We start from the raw sequence: 24,702 nt of genomic DNA, 5'->3' as shown, positions 1-24,702 counted from the left end.
GTTTCATTCACACTCACAGAGGAGGAGATGGGTCTTAGGTGTGGGATTTTGAAGTCTTAAAGGAAAGTTCTAGAAGCATCATATTTGATTGCCTCCCGTATCCATTTTGCAGCTCACTCACTAACTCACTCACAGCATTGACCAAGAGTAGCACTGAAATCTGACCCTAATTCTAAACTTATAGTAACCAGGAAGACATTTTTTTTAAATCCATCCATCATGTATAGGTAACCACTTAAACGAAATGTATTTTGAAGGTTTATTTGAAGCTGTCGACTTCAATGTACATAGCTGTATGGGTTGTTCAGTGGTTTTCCTTTCTGTTGCACCTTTAAATTCCACGAGTTTAGGAGGAAATAGGTCACCCATATAGCCCAAGGAATTGATGTGCCTGGCTGCATAGCGGTAACTTGGTAGATCTCGCCACACTCACATTATTCCCCTGCATGCATGGTGAGTCTTCACACAACTGCATTATATGACCATTATATGACCCTTTGTTCTTCGAAAGAACTGACATTCTTGTTCTTGATTACTTGATAAACAGGAAGTGGCATAATGAGGTTGAATACTAGATGAAAGTATAAGGATGGGAGGAACCCAATAGATGAAAGTGCACTAAAAATACTTCAGGGAGCCACACCCATAACAACATCATCCTCTGACTCAGGCCAGTTTGATTGGGTCATTTTGTGATCACTATGTTTTGATGAGAATATTGTGTTTTATGTTCCAATGAACCAGATTCAAGCCAAATACAGCTTTAGTCAACAGGAAATCAAAATTGACCGTATTTAGGCTACTTTATTTGCACTCATTTCTAGTCTTATGGTCAACAATTTCTCAGTGCACATTATTCCAAAAAAAAAAAAAAGTTTGTCTTTCTTTACGGAGCCCCTGACATTGACATTGTGGCCATGAATTAAATTCATTCCCTCGTTTTAGGTAAATTGTGGGCACTTGTTCTAAGTTCTTTCATCATTTTAGTTAAATTGTGGTTTAACCCCATTAAAGCGAGGCAAATTAATTAGTACAACATGGACACAATTTAGCTACAACGAGGAGGCAAAATAGTACGTGTGCATGGTTTAACTACAAGAGAGAGTAAATTAATCAAATATCTTTCACCAACATGTGGTTATTTTTCTGCCTTTAACTGACATTATAAATCCCACACTAATTCAATATCCTGATACACCTGGAAATGCCTGTTTTGGACACCACGGCTGAATCCGAAATCGCATACTCTCTTGAGTAAGTATATTTTGAAGTAATTACTTCACTCTCGCTAAAAAAGTATGTTCTGTAGTGTGAATGTAATTCGGATGTACTACATTCACCATGTTGTTATAATCATGTGACCTACCAGCATCGGTTGCGTTGCTTCACTGCCATTCATAAATCCTCTCCTGTCGCCTCATGGGATAGTAAAGTGTCCATTGTATGCACACTTCAGAATCTTGCCGGAAGTCGGAAGAAGTAAGTAATCTGGGTACTTTTTACTCTTTTATGAGTACTGTGAATTCAGACATACTTTTTTTGTGGCATACTGTTTTTCACCTACTTTATAGTAGGGAAGTATGCAATTTCGGATTGAAACAACAGCATTTCCCTTTCACTTTAACATTTTATTAAGAGAATTATGGTGTTAGTTAGTGACAAGTTGATTTCAGTATTTGACACTGGGATATGGTGTAGTGGTCTAAAACATCCATCTAGTGTAGAAGCACAGAACATGTCAAACATAAAAACGTGTCGACAAGACTGTCAACAATTTTAGAACAGTTGATTGCAACACAATCTCATGGCAATTGGTAGTTGTTTACAGTTTGCCGTATTTCCTATGAATTCGTATTCTACAATCTCAATCTACATCTTCGAACAGTCTGCTTACACCCCGGTATGTTTAGACCTTCTGACCTTCATGCTTACTTTTTTCAAATAATCATACGTTTTTGTACGATTCACATCGTACGAATTCATACGTAATCGCCTCCTTGTAGCATAGCTACATTTTCCCATGAGATCGGGTTGTCTGTATCTTGCTGTTGAACAGACTTGTGGACTATTTGTGGGGTGTAACAGTCATGTGCTCAGCTGTGTGGATCTGAATAATAAAATAGCTTCATCAAAATAGAGCTCTTGAAGGAGAGGGAAGGGGGTTGGACTGAGAGGGCAGGTGTTCATTTGTAAATAGTGACTTTTTCCTCATCTGGGACTTTCTCAAATGAGGTCAGCAGCAAATGGGTGAAATTGGGCAATGGTTTGTGAGAATAAGTTGCTGATAGATGCTTCTTTATTCCCAAAGTATTGATGCAGTTTACAGAGGTAAGTGATAACAGAAACCAGCAGATTGGTTGATAGAGAAAAGATGAAAACACATACAGTTTGTGTAAGAAAAATAAGGTCTTTAAAAAAGAGTTCTGAACCTTTGTACCTTTGTTTTTAAGAGTGCAGTTTTGAAATTTCCACTTATCATTTTTCTGTGTTCAATGATGTGTTATACAAAACGTTTCCACGGCCTCACATTTACACTTATCTCAGGCTATAACGTTTGTGTCTAAAGTTTGTTCCGGTCTGTCTGACTTCGCCAGGTTGTCTGTCACAACAGCCTAGTACAATAATATGCTGTCAGAGTCTGTCTGGGAACAGCTTCAAAATCTAATTTAGTATGCCAAGCATGCATCTCATTCAACCATTTGTTTAGTTTACTCCTTAAATTGCCAGTAAATTTAGTTTGCTTGCCGTAATACTCAAGGTATTGGTCTATTATGGTGCTCTGTGAAATCTCAATGTGATCATCGAGAGTATTATACTTTTTTTATTATTCACAGGTGGTGTGTTTTGACCCAGTTTCAGTGTCTAGCTAGTCTGCTAGCTTCTGTTTCAGAGACTGAATTAAGCCTCCAATATTTGAAGAAAGATGCTAAGATGTATTACTGTGAGTTGAGCAAGAGGTTTTTGACATTGGGTCAGGATCAGACCTCCTCACACTTTCTGCAGTGGTCACAGCACTAATTCTGTTCGAAGCTTTAATGCATTTGGTCTGCGTCAGGTCTGTCACCATCTATAAGATCGGCGTAGTTCTCCATTCAGCAGCTTGCTGTCAGGCTGATTGTTCTTATGCTGTCAGCAGCAGTCATGTTGTGCCGGCGCTGCATTCTAATCCCAGCACGCTGTGTGACTCATGTACTTCTCTGAAGTTAGTGATAGATCAATAATTTCATCAGTTCTCTTTTCCTCTTAAAGCATGATGCAGCTAAGTGGTTAAAGCTCTTAAATTGCCTTTTTAGAAGGGCTATCAGGAATTAAATTCAATAAAGGCACTGGTTGGATCTGTTATACTTAGTCACCAATTTAATGTCACACCCCAAGGCTTTACGTTAAAATGAGCAACAGCACTGCAATTCTCTTTGATTTAAGACTTACTGTGATAGAGGAAAGTCATGGTTATCTACAAATAAACTTTTATGGGTTATCCATATTTGTTTTATAATGGGAATGGTTGACACATAGAATTGAATCAAATAATTATAGATGTGTGTTATATGTGAATATTAATTTATTATTAACATTTATTATGTATTAATAACAATTTGGACTAAAATAATGCATTTCTGTCCGTTACCATTTCCATTTTAATGTTTTGTTTTTACTGTTTAAATTTCGCTAAAATGTTTCAGTAGCAGGTTCCATTGTGACAACTTACCCCATATAGTGTGACAACATGCCCCTGCATTGTCACAATATGTCTTTGGTGAACTCCATTTTTTTTCTGGGCAATAATATTTGCATTTTATTTTTGTAGCCAAGATGTTAAGTAAACCTTCTCTGTGAAATAAAGTGTAACAAATATCCCCAATGTGGAAAAGAAAACAATTACAAAAATAAACAATTAATCATATTTAATAATGTACTCATTAAGGTCATTGAATGGGTTGTTGTTAGTCAGTTAGAGAAATATATGTCCACAAATAATCTATAAAAAACATTTCAGTCTGGTTTTAGATCAGGACAAAGCATTGAGACCGCTCTTGCCCTTCTCACTTCTGCTGACACGGGTGCATGCAGCATTTTAGTTTTGTTAGACATTAGTGCTGCTTTAGACAGTATAAGTTATTCCATCCTCCTTGAAAGGATGTGTGTGTGATTTGACATCTCTGGTGCTGTGTTTGATTGGTTTAAATCTAAATCCAGTATGTTGAGGGGAAAATAAATCTGATCCAACATTTGGTTACAGCAGGGTGTCCCACAGGGGGCTGTATTAGGGTCCATTTTGTTTAGCATATACAGTATGTTGCCTCTATCATTCGTAAGTTTGGTCTGGGGTTTCATTGTTATGTTGACAATACACCGATTTATGCCAGTGCGCACCCTTAACTCTTCCAATACAGTTAAAATAATAATAATAAATAAAAGCCTGGATGCAAGAACATTTTGCAACATCACACTTGTAGTTTGGTTCTCTTGGTTCTTTTGGTTCAGACAAAAAAAAGAAAATAATACATTTAGTCCTGGTTTGACTAGTGTTCACGCGGTCATTTTTAACACTGAACCTAAGGATACAACAAAAAAACAAAAATGTTTTTTATGATGTATATTTTGCGATGCAACTTGTCGGATATCCAAAACAATGCTGTGTGCTGGGCTAAATGTGCTCTCTGTATATAAGTACACATGATGCTATATAATGGAGTTGACAACTCGCGAAGAGCTTATAAAATGTGAAAAGGAGTCAAAACAGCGGCAGAAATCCTTCTGTCACACACACAAACGAAGATCTGCTGCAAGGAGACGTGGTTCTGATGCCTGTACCGAACTTTGATGGCCAACATTGCGTCTATATGATGAGAAAAAACAGGTTTGCTTGAGCATTCTGTCCTTTTTAGCGTCATATCTTGTGACATCATATCCCGTTTATGGTTTGTTTACATGTCTTTGGTCCATGTTGCGTTCATATTTCCGTTGAACCGCACGAGTTAGTTTGAAAGCAGACTGAAACCCATCATTTCAGCGGTCTCGGCCCGCTTGTTTGGTGCAAACCAAAGTTTGGATGTCAGCGTTCACACTTATTCAAATGAACCGCACTAACAGAGCAATAGCACCAGGATTTGTTTTAATCAAACCAAACCTGCCAAGTGTGAACACACCCTTAAACTCAGTGTGTCAAAAACTAGAAATTCTACTTGTTGTTTTGCAGACAGCTGTGCATAAACTTAATATCCCAGACAACAACATAGTGTCGGCCCAGATCAGGCCCACATCTGGTACATGTTGAATCCACATAGCCTACCAGAAATGGCCCGGATCTGGGCTGTCTGGGTAATAATTCCAATTCAGTATCTTCATCGTTTCATATGCTCAATCCTCCCGTTATTTTTTATGTGCAGTTGACATTCGATGCCCATATTAAAATGGTCTTGAAAACTGCTTTTTTTCTACCTCGGAAATATTGCTAGACTTAGACCTCTCTCTCCTTGCCCGATGCAGAAAAGCTTGTTCATGCCTTTATACGTCAAGGCTTGATTATTGTAATGCACTTTACTCTGGTCTTCCTGATAAATCCATTAAGAAACTGCAATATATTCAGAATTCAGCCGCCCGGGTACTGACTCACTGACTCATACAACTGTTCGCCAGCATATTTCCCCATCAATTACATTGCATGGCTTCCCATACATGCACGTATCGATTCTAATTTTGCCATATTTTAACAAGCTATTCATGAGAGAGCCCTATCTCTGTAACCTAGTTTCTCCATATTCTCAGTCTCTTTGCTCTTCTGGTATTTGTACTCTTCAGCAGCCCTCATTTAAATAAAAGTCTGCGGGGGGTCGAGCATTCTCTATTTCAGTTCCACGGTTATGGAATGCTCTTCCTTTGGTAATTAGAATTCCCCAACACTGGACTGTTTTAAGAAATCTCTTAAGACTTATATTTTTAAATCTGCTTATTGTCTTTGAGTGTCATTTCTTTTGCTTGTTTTTATTTTTCGTAATCTTGTTATTTTTAGTTGTATTACTGTGGTTATTATTATTACTCTGTTGTTGTTACTCTTTGCCAAGATGGCATATTTTGTTGATCCTGGAGCAAAATCCTTGTCTGTAAATTTTGTCCTAACCATATCCCTACCCCTAACCTAAATTTGGAAGCTACTCTTGCCAGTCTCAGAGCTTCAATTACTGAGAGCAGGGCCGTCTCAGTTGAGTGTCCGCTCTTGAAGCCAGACTGGTTGTTGTTCAGGATGTTGTTCTGCGTAAGAAAGGAAAAGATCTGGTTGAAAACAACTCGTTCAAGTGTCTTCGACTAATGGAAGAAGGGATACCGGTCTCGGTCTGTAATTTTCCAGATGTACTGGATTTAGAGTGGGTTTCTTAAGCAGTGGGGTTACCCGAGGCTGCTTAAATACTGTAGGAAAAGTACCCGCATGAAGAGAGGTGTTTATGATGTGCGTAAGAGTGGGCACAACTGAGGAAGAAATGGCCTGAAGTAGATTAGTGGGAATAGGATCAAGCGGACAGGTAGTAGGGTGATTGGAAAGGAGGAGTTTGGAGACTTCAGCCTCTGAAAGCAGAGAGAAGAATGTGTGTGTCAGCTAAGATGTGTGTGTCAGTTTGTGGTTTGGTAAATTTGCCGCGGATGGTGATTGTTTTATTTATGAAGAATGTGGCAAAATCGTCCGCTGTTAGGGTTGATCCAGGAACATGTTGATCCAGGAACATGTTGCACTTGGTGAAATCAGGATCTGCTTGTTGTAGCGCTTTGGGTTTGAGAAAAGCGCAATATAAATTAAATGTATTTTTATTATTATTATTATTATTAATATAATTTATTTATTAATAATAATTTTAATTATAATTTTTAACAATTGTATTTATTTTAATATTTAATATTTGTATATTATTTATATATATATATATATATATATATATATATATATATATATATATATATATATATATATATATATATATATATATATATATATATATATATATATATATATATTTTTTTTTTTTTTTTTTTTTTTTTTTTTTTTTTTTTGTGTGCTAAAACTAAAACACAAACGTTTACTAACACAAAAGGCCCACAAAAATAGAGAAATAAACAACATGATAAAAATAAAACTAATAATGGGGTCATTATTAAATATGATTACGGTTAACCATATGCAAAATGTAATATTTTATTTAAATAATATTAAAATACAAAATATTAAAATTGTATGTAAAAAAAAAAATATATATATATATATATATATATATATATATATATATGAAGAGTTCAGATGCAAAAGCCTCTAAGTGCCATCTGAAATTTTCTTCTAGAATGATCATTTTTATAAAGCTTGTATATTTAGGTTAAGTAATTTCACTTAAATGACAATTAATAGGTAATTTTCATTGTCATTTAAGTGAAATTACTGAACTTAAATATACGAGCTTGATAAAAATGATCATTCTAGAAGAAAATTTCAGATGGCACTTAGAGGCTTTTGCATCTGAACTCTTCATATATATATATATATATATATATATTTAAAATTGTATTGAACATGTAAATAAATAATACATATTCAAATTAAATATGAATAATAAAAATTACAAATGTATAATATTAATAATTTATATATATTTTTATAATTAATTCAAAATAAAATGCCAATAAAACAATGATTAATTCTTCACGCCCTTAGGACTCTTAGCATCAGATGTTGCTTTAGAGTGCATGAGAGCATGATGATTGCAGTTGCACTTGATAATTGTCACCCTATAGCACACTAGCTAGGAGTGTTAGGAGAGCTTTGAGCTGAGACAGTAATTACAGCGAGTCTTTATCCTCAGGGCTTCTCACTCACCCGTCTACACGAGTCAAGACTCTGTCTCTGACACTTCCTCACAGCCAGCAAAGAGACAGTGCAGTGTTTTTTACAGCACTGAACAAAGACACATGGAGTTCTCCTCCTCTCTCAAGTGCTATGAGGTTATTTTAATGTCATGCCTTGAGGATGTGTGTTCAAGGAGTTAAAAATTCTGGATTAAAGTGATGAAACAGGTTTCTGCTGGTGGGCTGTGGAGTCCTCACACTTGCTGGCAGATTAAATATTGAGAGGATTAGAAGAAAGAGCTGACATCTAAGCATTTAGGCTTAATTACGCAGAATATTTAATATTGAATGTCTTCACCAGTAAAGACTATAGTCACAGCAGAAAATACTAGACTGTTGAAACACTCCTAATATTCTCCTCATGATGATAACATGTTTTGTACTTAATTTGTTTTGTCGCATACTTATGATGTGAGGCTTGATACTATTATGAAGCTTATAGGCACCTGATGCTGAGCATCAGATGGACAGCGGCCCCATGTGCCTCAAAATTAGTTTAATATGATCTGTTTTTCACCCTCTCTAGAGATTTCAGAGACCCAGACTGAGCAAAAAAAGTGCAATTTGGTACAAAAGGCCTTTTACTTGATAAAAAAAGTATATAGGCTACTATTAATCACACAATAGAAGAAATGTATTAGATTGTGTACAACAGGTTTTTCATCATGTGGATAATTTAGAGGCCTTAGAAATTTGGGTAACACTTTATTTACAGTGTCATTGTTACATGCAATAACTTTAAATTATGCATAATTACATGCAACTAACCCTAAATCAAACCAAACCCTACATGTACATGTAGTTAATTAATATTACTCAGTAGTTACATGTATAATTACACTGTAACAAAGACACATTATCCGAAATTTGTGTCAAATATGAGCAACAGCTTTCCTGTAGAGTGTTGGCGCTTGCAACGCCAAGGTCATGGATTCAATTCCCAGGGAAAGCAAGAACTGATAAGAATGTAAATGTGTACCTTGAAATGCAATGTAAGTCGCTTTGGATAAAAGTGTCTGCCAAATGCATAAATGTACAGTAGGTTTTATAGAGTTAAAAAAAAAACAAAAACACTTTAGTACATTCGTGTAGTGTCACTCAATTTTGGTGTGCCTTGTAATAAATAAATCACACATTAAGTCATGATATTTGTGACAACCCTGTCGCATTCATTTGGTTATAATGTCACACCCTCAAATATGATGTCAGAAAAAAAAAAAAAAGAAGTTTAAAAAAAAGTATTACTTAATTTTTGGAATCTGATTACATGTAATCAGTTACTACCCAGCACTGGGGGTATAATATAAGATAAAACACACCAGTAGTCTTTTGTAAGAGTAATCCTGCATTGCATATCTTAGCCACACGGTGTCAGTGTTGTGTAACAAAAGACGCCGTGTCGCTGCACACTTCAGGCACAGTGATTCGGGACTTTTTGATACTTTTTTTTGGCAAAGCAAAAGATGCGACTAATTATTATATTACATAAAATTCACAGTTTTACACGAGCACTTTAATGTAATGAAAGAACATGGACAGAGACAGGTTCACATGACATTTATTACATTTGGAAATACATGCACCATAAACATGCTGAGTTAAATCTGTGGAAAGAGTATTTATAAAACTACCAAATCCTCCCCATATTGTCAATGGCATATTTGGAGTTAGTTTGTGTGTCAGTTCACCAACTAAAGCAAAAGCACACCTGGGCTTCATCCTGGCATACAGTCCTAGGATTCCTATGTTTATCCAATACACAGCAGTACCATACATTTCATTACTAATGCCATACAAAGCACATAAACAGTCTACGATGCTATAATGCTAAATGGCTAAACCTGACATGGCTTTAATAGTTCGGAATTAGTCTTCAAAACAATAATCTGAGTGTTTCAAATACACACATAAAAGACTGATTGAATCTGTTTCTATGAGAATACAAAAGTCTTAGGGACATTTTTTTTCAAGGTAAAACAATAAATCAGTTTTTATAAAGATTAAATAAAATAAAAAAGGACAGTAAGCAAATAATAACCATTGCTATCAATAAATGAATTCTTCATATCACAAAGACAAGTGCGATCTCTTTGGATTTCATTAGTATGACAAAGAAAAGTGACTTGCCCCTTCACAGCACTCACTGAACACAGCAGAATAAAGGTACAAACATTTCAAAATCGACTGCAAACCGCCACTTGCTCTGAACTCTGAACTAAATGAGGAAAACGAGGTAATGCAACTTTCACAGTGACAAAGGAGAACACAAACTAGATAAACTACAAGAGAACAAAACATTATTGTCCATAAAGTGTTATTTCAATTCATTTCAGGACAGATATTACAGTATCTAGTGTAAAGATTTTGTTAGGCATGGCTGTCATACAACTATACAAAACTATTTTAAAAATGACTCTTGACTCTGTTCTCATGAAACGATATCCATAGCATTAGAGTGGATAGATTTCCAGACATGTATCAGAGTTCGCCAACAACAAATAATAAATTCTTTTAAAAACAGATGTTGTCCAATAAGAGTCTAAAATACAAATGAAACAAAACAAAGCACAAATACAATCAAGCATCATAAAAATGTACAGGCAAAAAAATAGTCCCAAACAGTGATCTGAACTATTGATGAGCTCAGGTAACCTAAATGATAATTCAGTAGATGGATCGGTTTATAAAGGCCATGTCTATTTATGTGTCCGCAACATTTAATATTCAGAGAAGCACTTGGCTTGTTTCTATCTATGATGACAGATATTTACCCGTAAGGCAATGCTATTGCCCAAGAGCTCAGTACACTAAATGCTACTTGCTACTCCACATCAATGGCAATCTTCCTGAATGTTATAAATCATGGCAGGATTTGTAAAGTAACAACGCCTCTTTTCAGGTAGAAATATGACCTAAAATGAATGGAAAAAGTAGTGGTACTTTGGATGGATAATTGTAATCTAAAGCTGACTCACCGTTAAGTGTTAAAGTGTCTGTGTAAGGGGTGTAACGATATTCAAACCGAACCGAAAAACCGCGATACACCACCCACGATACGTATCGCGATACTCTCATGGCGTACCGAGGACGCCCCGCCTCTGCTGTCCCGGCCCAGCCCCGGCTCAATGGACCTCATGTCTTATGTGTACACAACGAATACAGCGTTAACCACCATTAACACCCCATAATAGCAAGCTCCGTATTTTGTTACTTTCGATAATAAGCAAGGTGTAATCTTTCAAATTCTGTCTATTTGTTCACGAAATTCAAACAATAAATGCCGTTTTGGCGCTCTTTGATGTGGCGTGACGGATCACTGTACTAGCTCCTCATTTAAAGCGGCAGCGCGGAGCGCGAGTAAACGCGATTCTCTTCCTCAGTTACAGAATAAACATGAATGGACACCTGAAGGTATGTTAAAAGAAACAGTATACTTACTGAAAGGCATCATAACTTGTGTAATCAATCAATCAGTGTTTCAGCAGCGGAAAGACGCCAATAGCCTTATATTTACCTCAGGCAAGTCATTCAGTGCCCACAGCTTGTTGGTTCCTAAATGAACTCTTGCACTAAATAAATGCACTATTTTAGCCTATATAATATATTTTACTTAACATGTTAATGATTGATATCTTGATTATTTAATGTAGCCTATGTTTTAAATATCTGTCATGAAAATGACAGCAACTGTGTAAATATTTATATTTCAATAACAAATTAGAGTAGAAAACATAAGTTAATGAGAAAACTGCCTTATGTGCAGTTTACATGTTTTCATACAATGTGTTGAGTGAGTATTATATCTAAAAATAAATAGTATCTGAAATTAGGCTAAAAGTCTAGGCTCTGTTGTTAAGTAATGAGTGGGCTCCCTATATAGTTTACAGCATTATTTAGCAGATCTTTTTTTTTTTTTTTTATCCTTGCGAAAAGTTTAACTGTAATTGAATTATTTTAAAGACAAATACAGAACTTGTTCATTAAACCACTGTAAAAAAAAGAAGCAGCAATTTTAGCTTTCTAAACCCCCCACCCCACCCCACTGAACCGAACCGAACCGAGATGTCAAAACCGTGGGGCGTACCGAACCGTCAGTTTTGTGTATCGTTACACCCCTTGGTGTAAAGATGAAAATGAAGTGTATAAAATTCTAAAGAAAAATGTGTGATAGGTTCAAATTCTGTATAATGTCACTACAAAGTAAAAAAAATAATGTAACAAAACAAAACGAAAAACAATATTGATTGCTCTAAAGGTGTCGGACATTACGTTGAATCCAGCGGATGCAGCACAAAGGCAAGTGATTTAAGAATCGAGTGAATTGTGGAATGTGGGAGCAGCAGTGCATGCAGATATTCTGGTCCTATGAAACATTAAGGCACCAGAGGTATCAAATATCTACTTGTTTGTTTTTGTTTTGTTTTTTTATTTAAAAAAAAAAAAAAAAAAAAAAAGATTTCCCAAGTCTTCTAAAGGCAGTTTCTGTGAGTGCATACAACATATCATGGAGGAGACTGAACTGATTTACTTCATGCTTGAGCACCTGTCATCTTCTGCAACAGAGGGATCTGTAGAAGTAGAGAATGATTTAATAAGACATATAAAAATATGCTCTATATGGCGGCTGTAAGAATGGAACTGCATTTTTTTTTATGATTTGTAGGAATAAAAAATGAATTGGTACTCTACCATATTGGTTATCGATCACATTAGAATTTTTTTTTAAATTCGGTTTATTCATATTTTTATTTCAGCAATTTCTATCAGTATTGATTTATTTTAGGAAATATTTCAGCTGATAATGGGTGTTCATTAATTTATATTTATTAATTTAGTAGACGGTTTTATCCCCAGCGACCTAATGAGGAATGCAACAAAGTGATTCATGTTAAATATTTACATTCAATTAGATATTTAATAATTTAAGAACTGTTAATTCTAATCTTTATCAAATCTCAAAATGAATAGTTTTTTTATACTGTACATTATAATGTTGTGATGCCAAAATTCACTTGTAGCATCTATCTATCTATCTATCTATCTATCTATCTATCTATCTATCTATCTATCTATCTATCTATCTATCTATCTATCTATCTATCTTCTTTATTATTTATATGAATGCAACTTTTGTGGTTTATTTTCCAATTTAGGACATAGGAGATTATTGATTAATCGATTTATTATTTTTTACTGTGTACTTTAATGTACATTTTGAATGAACTGCCAAAAATGGCCAAAACATTTTTAAGATTGTGTTTTAATCAATAGCTGATTACATGATTTGATTTGATTATTACATATATATTGGATATATAACTATCTATATATATGCTATATATTTGAGTATATATATAAAGTATATATATAAAGTATATACATTTTATATATATATACTGTATATTTAGGGCTGTCAAACGATTAATCGCATCCAAAATAAAAGTTTGTGTTTACATAATATATGTGTGTGTACGGTGTATAATTATTTTCTATATATAAATACACACACATACATGTATATATTTAAGAAATATTTGCATGTATATACTGTGTATATATATATTTATATTATATATAATTTATATTATATATAAATATTTTACATATAAATAACACATTTTTCTTAAATATATATGCATGTGTGTGTATTTATATATAGAAAATAATTATACTCCATACACACACATATATTATATAAACACAAACTTTTATTTTGGATGCGATTAATCGCGATTAATCGTTTGACAGCCCTAATATATATATATATATATAAATAAGTATATATTAAATGTAAAAAGGCCTGATTTACTTTTTAAAGATTGTGTTTTAATCAATAGCTGATTACATGATTTGATTTAACCCCCACTCTCACCTTGGACAGGTCCACACCCGTGAGTGCATTTACAGACACGGGCAGCTCCGCGAGGAGACGGTTCACCTCCCCGGTCACACGGCTGCCGTCCCCACTCAGAATAACAATCTCATTGGTCTTGCCCAGAGGAGCAGATACCTTTCCTGCGATCTGTGGGGGATGGAAATTAGAAAATCAAAGTTTGAAAATCTAAATATGAAATCAAGGCCTTCAATACCCATGGTGATCTTGTACAACCGCACTGGGGATTCTCTATGAAGGTAGTCCAAATAAGTTCACTCACCCTGGGCAGCGCTTCTAGGACGAGCGCGGTCTTGGCGGCGTCTCCGTACTGCTGGTAGGCTTCTGCCTTCAGCCTCATACTCTCAGCCTCGGCCTTCCCCACAAAAGAGATAGAAAGGGCCTCCGCCTCTCCAATCTTCCGAATCTTCTCTGCCTCGGCTTGAGCAGTCAGAACTTTCTTCAACCTGTTCAAATATAGCACAATTCATGTCAGTGTTTGTCACAAATCAGTTCATCAAAGATATAATGGATACATGATTAATCATATATCCTGTTTGGTTTTGAAGCAACATCTGTGCCACATCTGTGAAACATTTTACATCTAAAAGTAAGAGATGCACAGATGGTGCAGCCTAGCCTAACACCAAAAGATTGCAGGTTCAAAATCAAAGAGGAAGATCCAACTAGCAAGGCACTTAATCACGGTTACACAACAACTAGGTCAAATTTCACCCCAAAATCAAATGACAAAAAAATAAATTATATCTTTTAAAATACTTTTTTAAGTACATCCCCACCCAAATTTTCATGATCATATTATGTCCCAAGTTTTTTGTACTTTCCGCTACTCCTCAGTGTTTTTCAGTAGTTTGTTAATCTCTTTACTGTAAAGATGTGGTTTATTATTCTATTTTTCTGTCTATTATTGTTTTTATTACTTTTACTATTATATTATTAATAGTGCTGTCAAATCATTTAATTGCATCCAACATAAAAGTGTGTGTTTATGTAATATATGTGTGTATATATATTATTATATTTATTATTTATATTATATATATATATATATATATATACAGTGAGGAAAATAAGTATTTGAACACCCTGCTATTTTGCAAGTTCTCCCACTTAGAAATCATGGAGGGGTCTGAAATTGTCATCGTAGGTGCATGTCCACTGTGAGAGACATAATCTAAAAAGAAAAATCCAGAAATCACAATGTATGATTTTTTAACTATTTATTTGTATGATACAGCTGCAAATAAGTATTTGAACACCTGAGAAAATCAATGTTAATATTTGGTACAGTAGCCTTTGTTTGCAATTACAGAGGTCAAACGTTTCCTGTAGTTTTTCACCAGGTTTGCACACACTGCAGGAGGGATTTTGGCCCACTCCTCCACACAGATCTTCTCTAGATCAGTCAGGTTTCTGGGCTGTCGCTGAGAAACACGGAGTTTGAGCTCCCTCCAAAGATTCTCTATTGGGTTTAGGTCTGGAGACTGGCTAGGACACGCCAGAACCTTGATATGCTTCTTACAGAGCCACTCCTTGGTTATCCTGGCTGTGTGCTTCGGGTCATTGTCATGTTGGAAGACCCAGCCTCGACCCATCTTCAATGCTCTAACTGAGGGAAGGAGGTTGTTCCCCAAAATCTCGCAATACATGGCCCCGGTCATCCTCTCCTTAATACAGTGCAGTCGCCCTGTCCCATGTGCAGAAAAACACCCCCAAATCATGATGCTACCACCCCCATGCTTCACAGTAGGCATGGTGTTCTTGGGATGGTACTCATCATTCTTCTTCCTCCAAACACGTTTAGTGGAATTATGACCAAAAAGTTCTATTTTGGTCTCATCTGACCACATGACTTTCTCCCATGACTCCTCTGGATCATCCAAATGGTCATTGGCAAACTTAAGATGGGCCTTGACATGTGCTGGTTTAAGCAGGGGAACCTTCCGTGCCATGCATGATTTCAAACCATGATGTCTTAGTGTATTACCAACAGTAACCTTGGAAACGGTTATCCCAGCTCTTTTCAGGTCATTGACTAGCTCCTCCCGTGTAGTTCTGGGCTGATTTCTCACCTTTCTTAGGATCATTGAGACCCCACGAGGTGAGATCTTGCATGGAGCCAGAGTCCGAGGGAGATTGACAGTCATGTTTAGCTTCTTCCATTTTCTAATGATTGCTCCAACAGTGGACCTTTTTTCACCAAGCTGCTTGGCAATTTCTCCGTAGCCCTTTCCAGCCTTGTGGAGGTGTACAATTTTGTCTCTAGTGTCTTTGGACAGCTCTTTGGTCTTGGCCATGTTAGTAGTTGGATTCTTACTGATTGTATGGGGTGGATAGGTGTCTTTATACAGCTAACAACCTCAAACAGGTGCATCTAATTTAGGATAATAAATGGAGTGGAGGTGGACATTTTAAAGGCAGACTAACAGGTCTTTGAGGGTCAGAATTCTAGCTGATAGACAGGTGTTCAAATACTTATTTGCAGCTGTATCATACAAATAAATAGTTAGAAAATCATATATTGTGATTTCTGGATTTTTTTTTTTAGATTATGTCTCTCACAGTGGACATGCACCTACGATGACAATTTCAGACCCCTCCATGATTTCCAAGTGGGAGAACTTGCAAAATAGCAGGGTGTTCAAATACTTATTTTCCTCACTGTATATATATATATATATATATATACACATATATATTTCATAAACACATACTTTTATGTTAGATGTGATTATTCGTTTTAACATTAATAGCATCTAATGAAACATTTATTTATATGTATTCATATATTATTAACATTATTATAATATATTAAAATATTGAAGCATTTAGATCACACTCACTTCTGCCCTTCAGCCAGCTGCTGCATCTTGTAAGCCTCAGCTTCAGCTGGACGCTTGACCGTAGCGGTTAGCTCCTTCTCTGTCCTCTCAATCTCTTTCTCCTCGATGGTGATCTGCTTTTTCCTCTGCACCACCTCGATTTCAATCTCCTCCAATCTGATCTTCTGCTGCTCTTTAGCTGCCTGCAGTTCATAGGCCAGCTGAGACTCGGCTTTCTGCGTGGAGGAGAGACACATATCACACAATTACTATCACTCTTATCTGAGACTGAGAAATATGAATGTATAAGCCCACATCCGGGCAGCTACCAAGATGACTGAGATTTAAGATGATGGCCCTGGACTGAAATGAAATTCAATCCAACCTTAGTGTTCACTTCTTGATTGAAAGCAGCTTTCTGCAGCTCCAGCTCTCGCTTGGAGTCGGCCATTTTAGTGTCCGCCAAGAACTTCACATCCATCATTTCTTTCTTGCACTCAGCTTCCTGATCAGGGACGTGGGAGGAAACAGAAGCTAATGAATGCCACACATCTAATGGATAATGCATTAGTAATAAAGAAAGCGAAGCCAGAAGTCTCTTACTCTAATCCCAGCATCCCTCTCTGCCTCGGCCACTCCGATGTCGGCGTCCCTTTGTACCGCCGCTGTCTGCGTTTTTCCAAGAGAGCTCAAGTACTCCATCTTATCATAGACATCCTGTTAAAAAAGACAAGTGGTAAAATTAGATTTTTTATTACTTGCTTTAATGTTTCTTTATTATTATTTAGATTATAATAATTGACTATGACTTAAAAGTATATTAAATAATTAATAAAAATATTATAATATGTGTGTGTGAGAGTGTGTTGTTATTGTTGTTAGCTAAAACTATTAAACGTAGTTATAGTTTGCATTAACTGAAATAAAGCTGAAATAACATAAAATATTAAATCTGAAGAAAATTAAAACTTAAAAAAAAAACTTAAATGAAAATTAGCAATGTTGCCTTAAAGGGATAGTTCGGCCAAAAATGATATTTAACCCATGATTTACTCACCCTCAAGCCGTTCGAGATCCATATGTCAATCTTTTTTCAGACGAACACATTTTCAGTTATTTTAGAAAATGTCTTAGATCTTTCAGTGGTTATAATGTGAAGCTATGGGGTCCACTCCTTCAAGTCCCAAAATGTGCATGCATCCTTCACAAAAGTAATCCATCCGGCTCCAGGGGGATAAACGAAGGCCTTCTGAGGGTAATCCGTGCGGTTTTGTCGTAAATATACATATTTAAAACTTTATAAACGAAAATAACTGGCTTCCGGTAGCGGTCGACGCGCGTTCACGGAGATGGATGCTGGCGTATGAAGTAGGATGTAGCGTAGGAAGCGTCGTGACGTAGAACGAACGTGACAGCGCAGCCAGAGAGCAGAGCAAAACAAAACTCCACGTCGACCGCTACCGGAAGCCAGTTATTTTCGTTTATAAAGTTTTAAATATGTATATTTTTACGACAAAACCACACGGATTACCCTCAAAAGGCCTTCGTTTATCCCCCTGGAGCTGGATGGATTACTTTTGTGAAGGATGCATGCACATTTTGGGACTTGAAGGAGTGGACCCCATAGCTTCACATTATAACCACTGAAAGATCTAAGACATTTTCTAAAATAACTGAAAATGTGTTCGTCTGAAAAAAGATTGACATATGCATCTTGAACGGCTTGAGGGTAAATCATGGGTTAAATATCATTTTTGGCCGAACTATCCCTTTAATGAAAACGTTTACTAAACTAAAACTGAAATAAAAATAAACTGAAGCAAAAAAAAAAAAAAACTAATAAAAATTCCCAAAACACATAACAAAATTACTAAAACTAAAGTTAAATTTACACAACAACCATGCACTGAAAACGGAAACGTTTTTCCTTTGCGTTTTTCACGTAGAAACGACAACGTTGTCAAAACGGTCCCCATTCACACGGATCCTCGAAAACGACTAAAAAAATGCTATTTTATTCAGTAGTTGGCGATGTCACTTTGTAAAGAAACACTACACGCCTATAGACTGAACACGTAATGCATATGCGCATGACGTCACCGTCACCAACCAAAACACATTAAAAGTTTTATGTTTTTATTTGAAACCTGTGTCATGTAAACGGCCCCTCGAAATAAAAATAAAATGAAAATTGTTACTATATTTAACAATATAAATACTATAATTGGGGTATTTATTTTATACTAATTAATTAGGGCTGTCAAAAGATTAATCGCGATTAATCGCATCCAAAATAAAAGTTTGTTTTTAATATTATATGTGTGTGTACTGTGTATAATTAAATTTGTATATATAAATACACACACATGCATGTATATATTTAAGAAAAATGTGTTATTTATATATAAAAAAAATTATATTTATATATACACTATAAACTATATAAATATATATACAGTATATGTATGCAAATATTTCTTAAATATATACATGCATGTGTGTGTATTTATATATACAAAATAATTATACACAGTACACACACATATAATATTAAAAACAAACTTTTATTTTGGATGCGATTAATCGCGATTAATCTTTTGACAGCCCTATAATTAATATATAAGAAATACTATAACATTATATAAATTATACTAAAATAACACTTATTTTAGGATTAATATATAAAAAAATGAGTCTGGTCCTTGAGGTCTATAATAGAGGCGGGCCACTTGTCTGTGAGTATGACTTTGCATTAAGAAACACCCATAGCTTACTTTTATGGTAAAGCTGAGGATCTCAATGCCCATCCGGCCCACGTCAGGAGCTGCCACCTCCCTTACCAGCTGAGCAAACTGATCTCTGTCCTGGTAGATCTGCTCCACAGTTAAAGTGCCTATCGTTGTAACAGCAACAAGACATTAGCTTCATAGAATCCCATTTGAATGTTTTTTAATGAGGTTATTAGAATTGTTGGTAATATATTAACCTAAGATTGAGCGCAAATGTCCCTCCAGGGTTTGCAGGACCACAGCCTTGATTTCCACGACAGACTTTCCCAGAAACTGCTCACAGGCGACAGCCAGCAAGTCTTTGTCAGTCATAACCTTGATCTGACAAAAACACAAGACAACAGTAAAATTCATTTAGCTTTCTTTTGCACTCTGAAAAATCTTTTGAAATAAAAGTTAATGCATTAAGTGTTAAAAATAACTACATACCTTTCAAACGTTTAGGGGGTCAGTAACATTTGAAGTGTTTTTTAAAGAAGTCTCTTCAGCTCACAAAGGCTGCATTTATTTGGTCAAAACAATACAAACCGGCATATCGTGAAATATTATTACAATTTAAAATAACAGTTTTCAATTTGAATAAATTTGACAATATAATTCACTCCTGTGATGACAAAGCTGAATTTCCAGCATCATTACTCCAGTCTTCAGTCACATGATCCTTCAGAAATCATTCTAATATGCTGATTTGGTGCACAAGAAAAACTTCTTATCAATGTTGAAAAGGGTTTTTTTTTAATGAAAATAAAAATTCAAAAGAACAGAATTTATTTTAATTTGACTTCTTTTGTAAAATTATAAATGTCTTTACTGTCACTTTTCTTTTAATAAATCCTTGCTGAATAAAAGTATTCATTTCTTAAACAAAAATCTTACTGACCCCAAACTTTTGAATGGTAGTGTATACTGTAACTTTCAAGTACAAAAAGATCAATTAATTATATCAATTCAAATAATGTCTGGTACTAAGCTGCAAAAGTGTAATATACCATTATGATACTTTATTCTATATATATACAGTATATATGTCTAATCCTGTTCCTTAAAGGAGAACTCCGGTCAATTTTAACATTGAGCTCATTTTTTTGTGCATTTGGAGTGCTGTCAATACAGAGAACAACGACAAAAATCGGTGTTGCCTACACCGAGTTATTCTATTTTTAAAATTTGCACCCTGTTGACTTCAATGGGGCAAGTACTAAACCTGCTTTTAGCCTCTTAACATCCTTGATGTGTCATTACAAGTGCACAGAAAATGTGAGTGATTCCTTCTGAGTGAACACGAGTGAGTCTGACTGCAGTAGATGTGAAAGATATGTATAAAAATGATGTTATTTAAGCCAGCGCAAATACCTTTGTTTACATCCTGTTTTTCGGTTGAAGTCCAAAGTAGTCGATTGCAGAGTTCACACGCATAGGTTTAATACCTATGATCACGCGCGTGAACTCGGCCGATTTTTGTCGTTGTTCTCTGTATTGACAGCACTCCAAATGTACAAAAAAATGAGCTCAATGTTAAAATTGACCGGAGTTCTCCTTTAAGATCCAGAGATCTTCCTCCAGAGCTTAGCTCCAGGGTTCCAATCCTGCAAGGTAGATCCTCCAGGGATAGGACGGATCACCCCAACATTTGTTTTCACGTCTAATGATAGAAATCTAATCATACGTTTAATAAAACAACAGTAAATGAGCTGTGAGTGGTCCATGAGAGAGTGTTTACTTGAGCAACTCCTGTAACTGTAATGGCGACTCCCTCCGCTGTCTCCACGTCTTCACACTTAGGCTGTAGTGTCATAATCTCTAGTGTAATTCTGGGGGGGGGAAATAACAAGAAGTTAAACGCAACCTTTAAGAAGAGTGACTAGGGCAAGAAAAACCTGCTATTCCAAAGCTTGTCAGCATTGCAGAATTCAAAAAATGGGACAAAAGTGCAATAGCAGTGGCTGACAGGAAGAACTGTACGCAGTCAGAGAGATGGTCAAGATGAAAGCATGAAGCAAACGCTGCGCTCAATACAAAAGCATCAGATTAGCTCATAAATCAACCAATTCAGCTGATCATGGAAATTTAAGATGTGAACGGAAATAGAATGATATCAATATCTGAATGACAGATGTATTCAAATATATCAAGCGATCTCTGAAGACCTCTGTACAGCATGCACATTGCACAGCCAAACTGGTTTGACAAGCACACCTGACCAGGTGCGGCTTTTAGTTTTCTAAGGTCAAGCATTGTAATTATAACCAAACATTGATTCATTGTTGTTAAGGTGAACACTTTGACTGCATTTACTGCACCACACATTGAAATATGATCCTGTGATCCTCATTTACTTGACTGTTGTTACCTCTGGGTGTCTGTTATAAGCCACCATGCCCACGCCCAGCCTCCCACCACATACGTCTTTGAATCTGCCCCACAACAGGCACCTAGGAGAGAATAAAAACACACACATGTGATGGCAGTGATAATCTCAACAGACATAGTCAAACATTACAAGGATATGATCTAATGAACAGAGTTCAATGGGGATTCAAACATGTGGTGAACTAGAAGATGCAAAGATGTCTACACTTAAAGTCATACCATGATAGCCTGACTGAATATTACCATATTTATGCAGTATGGCAGGGGGTTTCAAACGCGTTCAAGAAAAAGTTTAGAGAAAAACTTTAAAAAAAACTTTAAACAAAATAAATAACTGAAATAAGATGAATGTAAAATAGAATTTAGGCTAAATAATTTTATTAAAACATCACTTTTAAATAAATAAATAATACATCTAACAGTACATAACAGAAACTAAATATTTTCGAAATAATAATTTAACGCATATTTATACTAGCCTATTAATTTGTAACCATATAAATTCGGTCTTTATGCATAACAATTGGGCTAATAGCTGCATTTTAAATTTTAGGATGAGGGGCTGTCGCACCAGGATATAAAAGATTAAAAACCCCTGTACTATGGTATTAACTGAATTTGGACATGTACAGTACCATGGTGGTCCTACAGTATTCTTGGAAGTAGGGGAGCGCGGGGCACAACGTAACACGGGGCTAGTTGTAACACACTTGTTTTAAATACTTCCACACTTGCTATGATGACGAAACTTAGTGTATTTACTAGTTGCCATATCAACACTATATAGAGAAAAAATTGCGCCAAAATAAAAAATTTTTTGGAAGATATCCATAGACATTTATTAAACCATAGCAAAAGTACATTTCTTACTCAAGTTAATTTTTCATCTCAATTTTTTGTGTTTATTTAAAATTAGACAAATCTGATATTATTTTAATCTCCAATATGTTATTTAACAGTTGAGATAGTTATTTAATGCTTCACTAACTAGCAGAAGACACTAGCAGGGTTTAAATCCCATTTGTGTAGGCGGGGGCATGTTGTAACACTTCATTACAATGTGCCCCTATTAGAAATATGCTATTATATTCTATACTTTTATTAATTTTATTGAGAAAACGTGAGAAAAGGGTGAATACAGACTGAGAGTCAATGTTCAGAAATTACTAATTATTTATTTGTTTTGAATTATGTTGCATAGCTGTGTTTTCCTGTGTTCGTAGTCAAAACTCAAAAATGAGTTTATATTTAATTATTAAAAAATGCCATTATTTTTATATGAAAGAGTTTTTTAATTGTATTTTATTTAGAAAATATTTTAGTTTGTCTTGTATATATTTTTATTAGATCAGATAACATTTTAAGCTGTCCATATGTCATGTTACAATGTACCCCTCACATGTTACAATGTACCCCACCTATGGGGCATGTTGTCACATTTCACTTCCATTCTTTCGGGGTATATCCAGAAAAAAGTATATACTGTATTAATAAAACAAAACCACATAATTGTACTAGACATGTGGGAAATTAATGTGGGAAAAAATAAATACTCTGAACCATAAGTAGATTTACACAAACTGAGAAAGTCAAAAAGCGTTACTTTGTGCCCCGCTCTCCCCTAAGTTACCATGTAAATAACATGGTATTATCATTTAATATCATTACTGTAGCACAATATCGTCACAGTACCTTTTAAGTGTAGTAAAAAAAAACAGGGTACTTTACATTAAACAAATAAAATTAAGCCAAAATCAGCACAATGTAACCACAACATTTCACTACTATGTACTAAAGTGGCCGTTTCTATGAGTATTGAGGGCATAATTAGTATGAATGAATAACTGAGTTATTATACGGGGGATGCATAATAATGAGGAGAATTATTTGTAAACACTGAATTTCTACGTTTACGTTTGGATTTAGACTAAGTTTCGGAAATATGCGAAATTAAAAACGGCGAAAATTGTTTAGCTAAAACAGTTATGAATGAGTCTCGTGTAAATGCGGAAGAGCTGGGCTAACGTAGCCGTAGCTAGCTAACACGACTGGATGACATTATTTACCACACAATTCATAATACATGCGAAAGCAAACAGTGAAATAAACACTTGATTAAATAATTAATGCAATAATTGTTTGAAAATAATTAGGTCTTAATTATTGCAAGATATTGTAAACACATATTATTACGATACCTGACACAACGAGCGCTTCATTTGGTCCAACAGTCAGGCAGCAACCCATACTTGCATTTAATACCGATCAGTAATCCTTTCGTGTATTCCTAAATGTTTAATAAAGCGTTTATTTAGCAGCTTTTTGACTCGTAAAATGTATAGATCCCCACCCTAGTGAGAGAATAAATGTTTGTCAACACAAGCGACCCTGCCCACCACTGGAAGGAAGGAAGGGAGAGAGGGGACGTGATCCTGTATGGGCGTGTGCTAAACCTAGCGAGCTCCCTACCTAGACAGCACTTTTGAGCGTACGAACGGGCCTATGATGTCCAAAATGCTATCTAGGTAGGCAGCTCACTGGGTTTTTGGGACACAGGCTCCGTGTTGTCATGATTACTAAAACGCTGACTGTATTCACTGTATTCCCATCTTGTCTCCATTCACTGTTTGATTTTATAGTCCTGAGGAATAGACTTTATGCCTTTCTGCATTTTACAATTAAGACTTGGCAAATGATTGACGTTTACAGAAAAGTACTGTGGTAAACCATGATACTGTGATATATAGCCTACCATTATATTGAATGATTATCACATTCATGTACCATATGTTTTTAGACTTTTAAGAATTGTTTGCGTTGAGACATACTGAAATGAAGAATTTTTTTTAAATATTTGTTTAATTAATAATATAATATAATAAGAAATTATCAAAGAAAATATAAGACAAAATGAAAGAAAATATGAGAAAAAAATTAAATA

General features: G+C 35.3%; 1 protein-coding gene across 1 annotated transcript; it reads right to left on the bottom strand.

Annotated features, from left to right (window-relative positions):
• Nucleotides 1–12,296: 12,296 nt before the first annotated feature.
• On the bottom strand, nucleotides 12,297–24,167 carry flot2b (flotillin 2b). The gene is made up of 11 exons (XM_079884970.1): nucleotides 23,960–24,167; nucleotides 21,742–21,823; nucleotides 21,112–21,202; nucleotides 19,589–19,712; nucleotides 19,377–19,495; nucleotides 17,206–17,319; nucleotides 16,988–17,107; nucleotides 16,624–16,838; nucleotides 14,043–14,226; nucleotides 13,760–13,909; nucleotides 12,297–12,455 (listed from the first exon to the last, which is right to left on the bottom strand). The coding sequence occupies exons 1-11, from the start codon at nucleotides 24,006–24,008 to the stop codon at nucleotides 12,417–12,419; spliced, it is 1,287 nt and encodes a 428-aa protein (XP_079741096.1). The 5' UTR covers nucleotides 24,009–24,167; the 3' UTR covers nucleotides 12,297–12,416.
• Nucleotides 24,168–24,702: the final 535 nt, after the last annotated feature.

This window comes from Squalius cephalus (assembly GCF_949319135.1).
Source record: "Squalius cephalus genome assembly, chromosome: 11".
Classification (NCBI taxonomy): domain Eukaryota; kingdom Metazoa; phylum Chordata; class Actinopteri; order Cypriniformes; family Leuciscidae; genus Squalius; species Squalius cephalus.
This window is presented reverse-complemented; position numbering and strand designations above follow the sequence as displayed.

Excerpts from the sequence above, each read along its gene's own strand:
- flot2b (XM_079884970.1), bottom strand. The coding sequence starts at position 24,008 with ATGGGTTGCTGCCTGACTGTTGGACCAAATGAAGCGCTCGTTGTGTCA. Across the intron at positions 16,839-16,987 it reads ATCAAGAAGTGAACACTAAG|AAAGCCGAGTCTCAGCTGGC; the intron begins GTTGGATTGAAT and ends TCCTCCACGCAG. Across the intron at positions 13,910-14,042 it reads TCCTAGAAGCGCTGCCCAGG|ATCGCAGGAAAGGTATCTGC; the intron begins GTGAGTGAACTT and ends CATCCCCCACAG.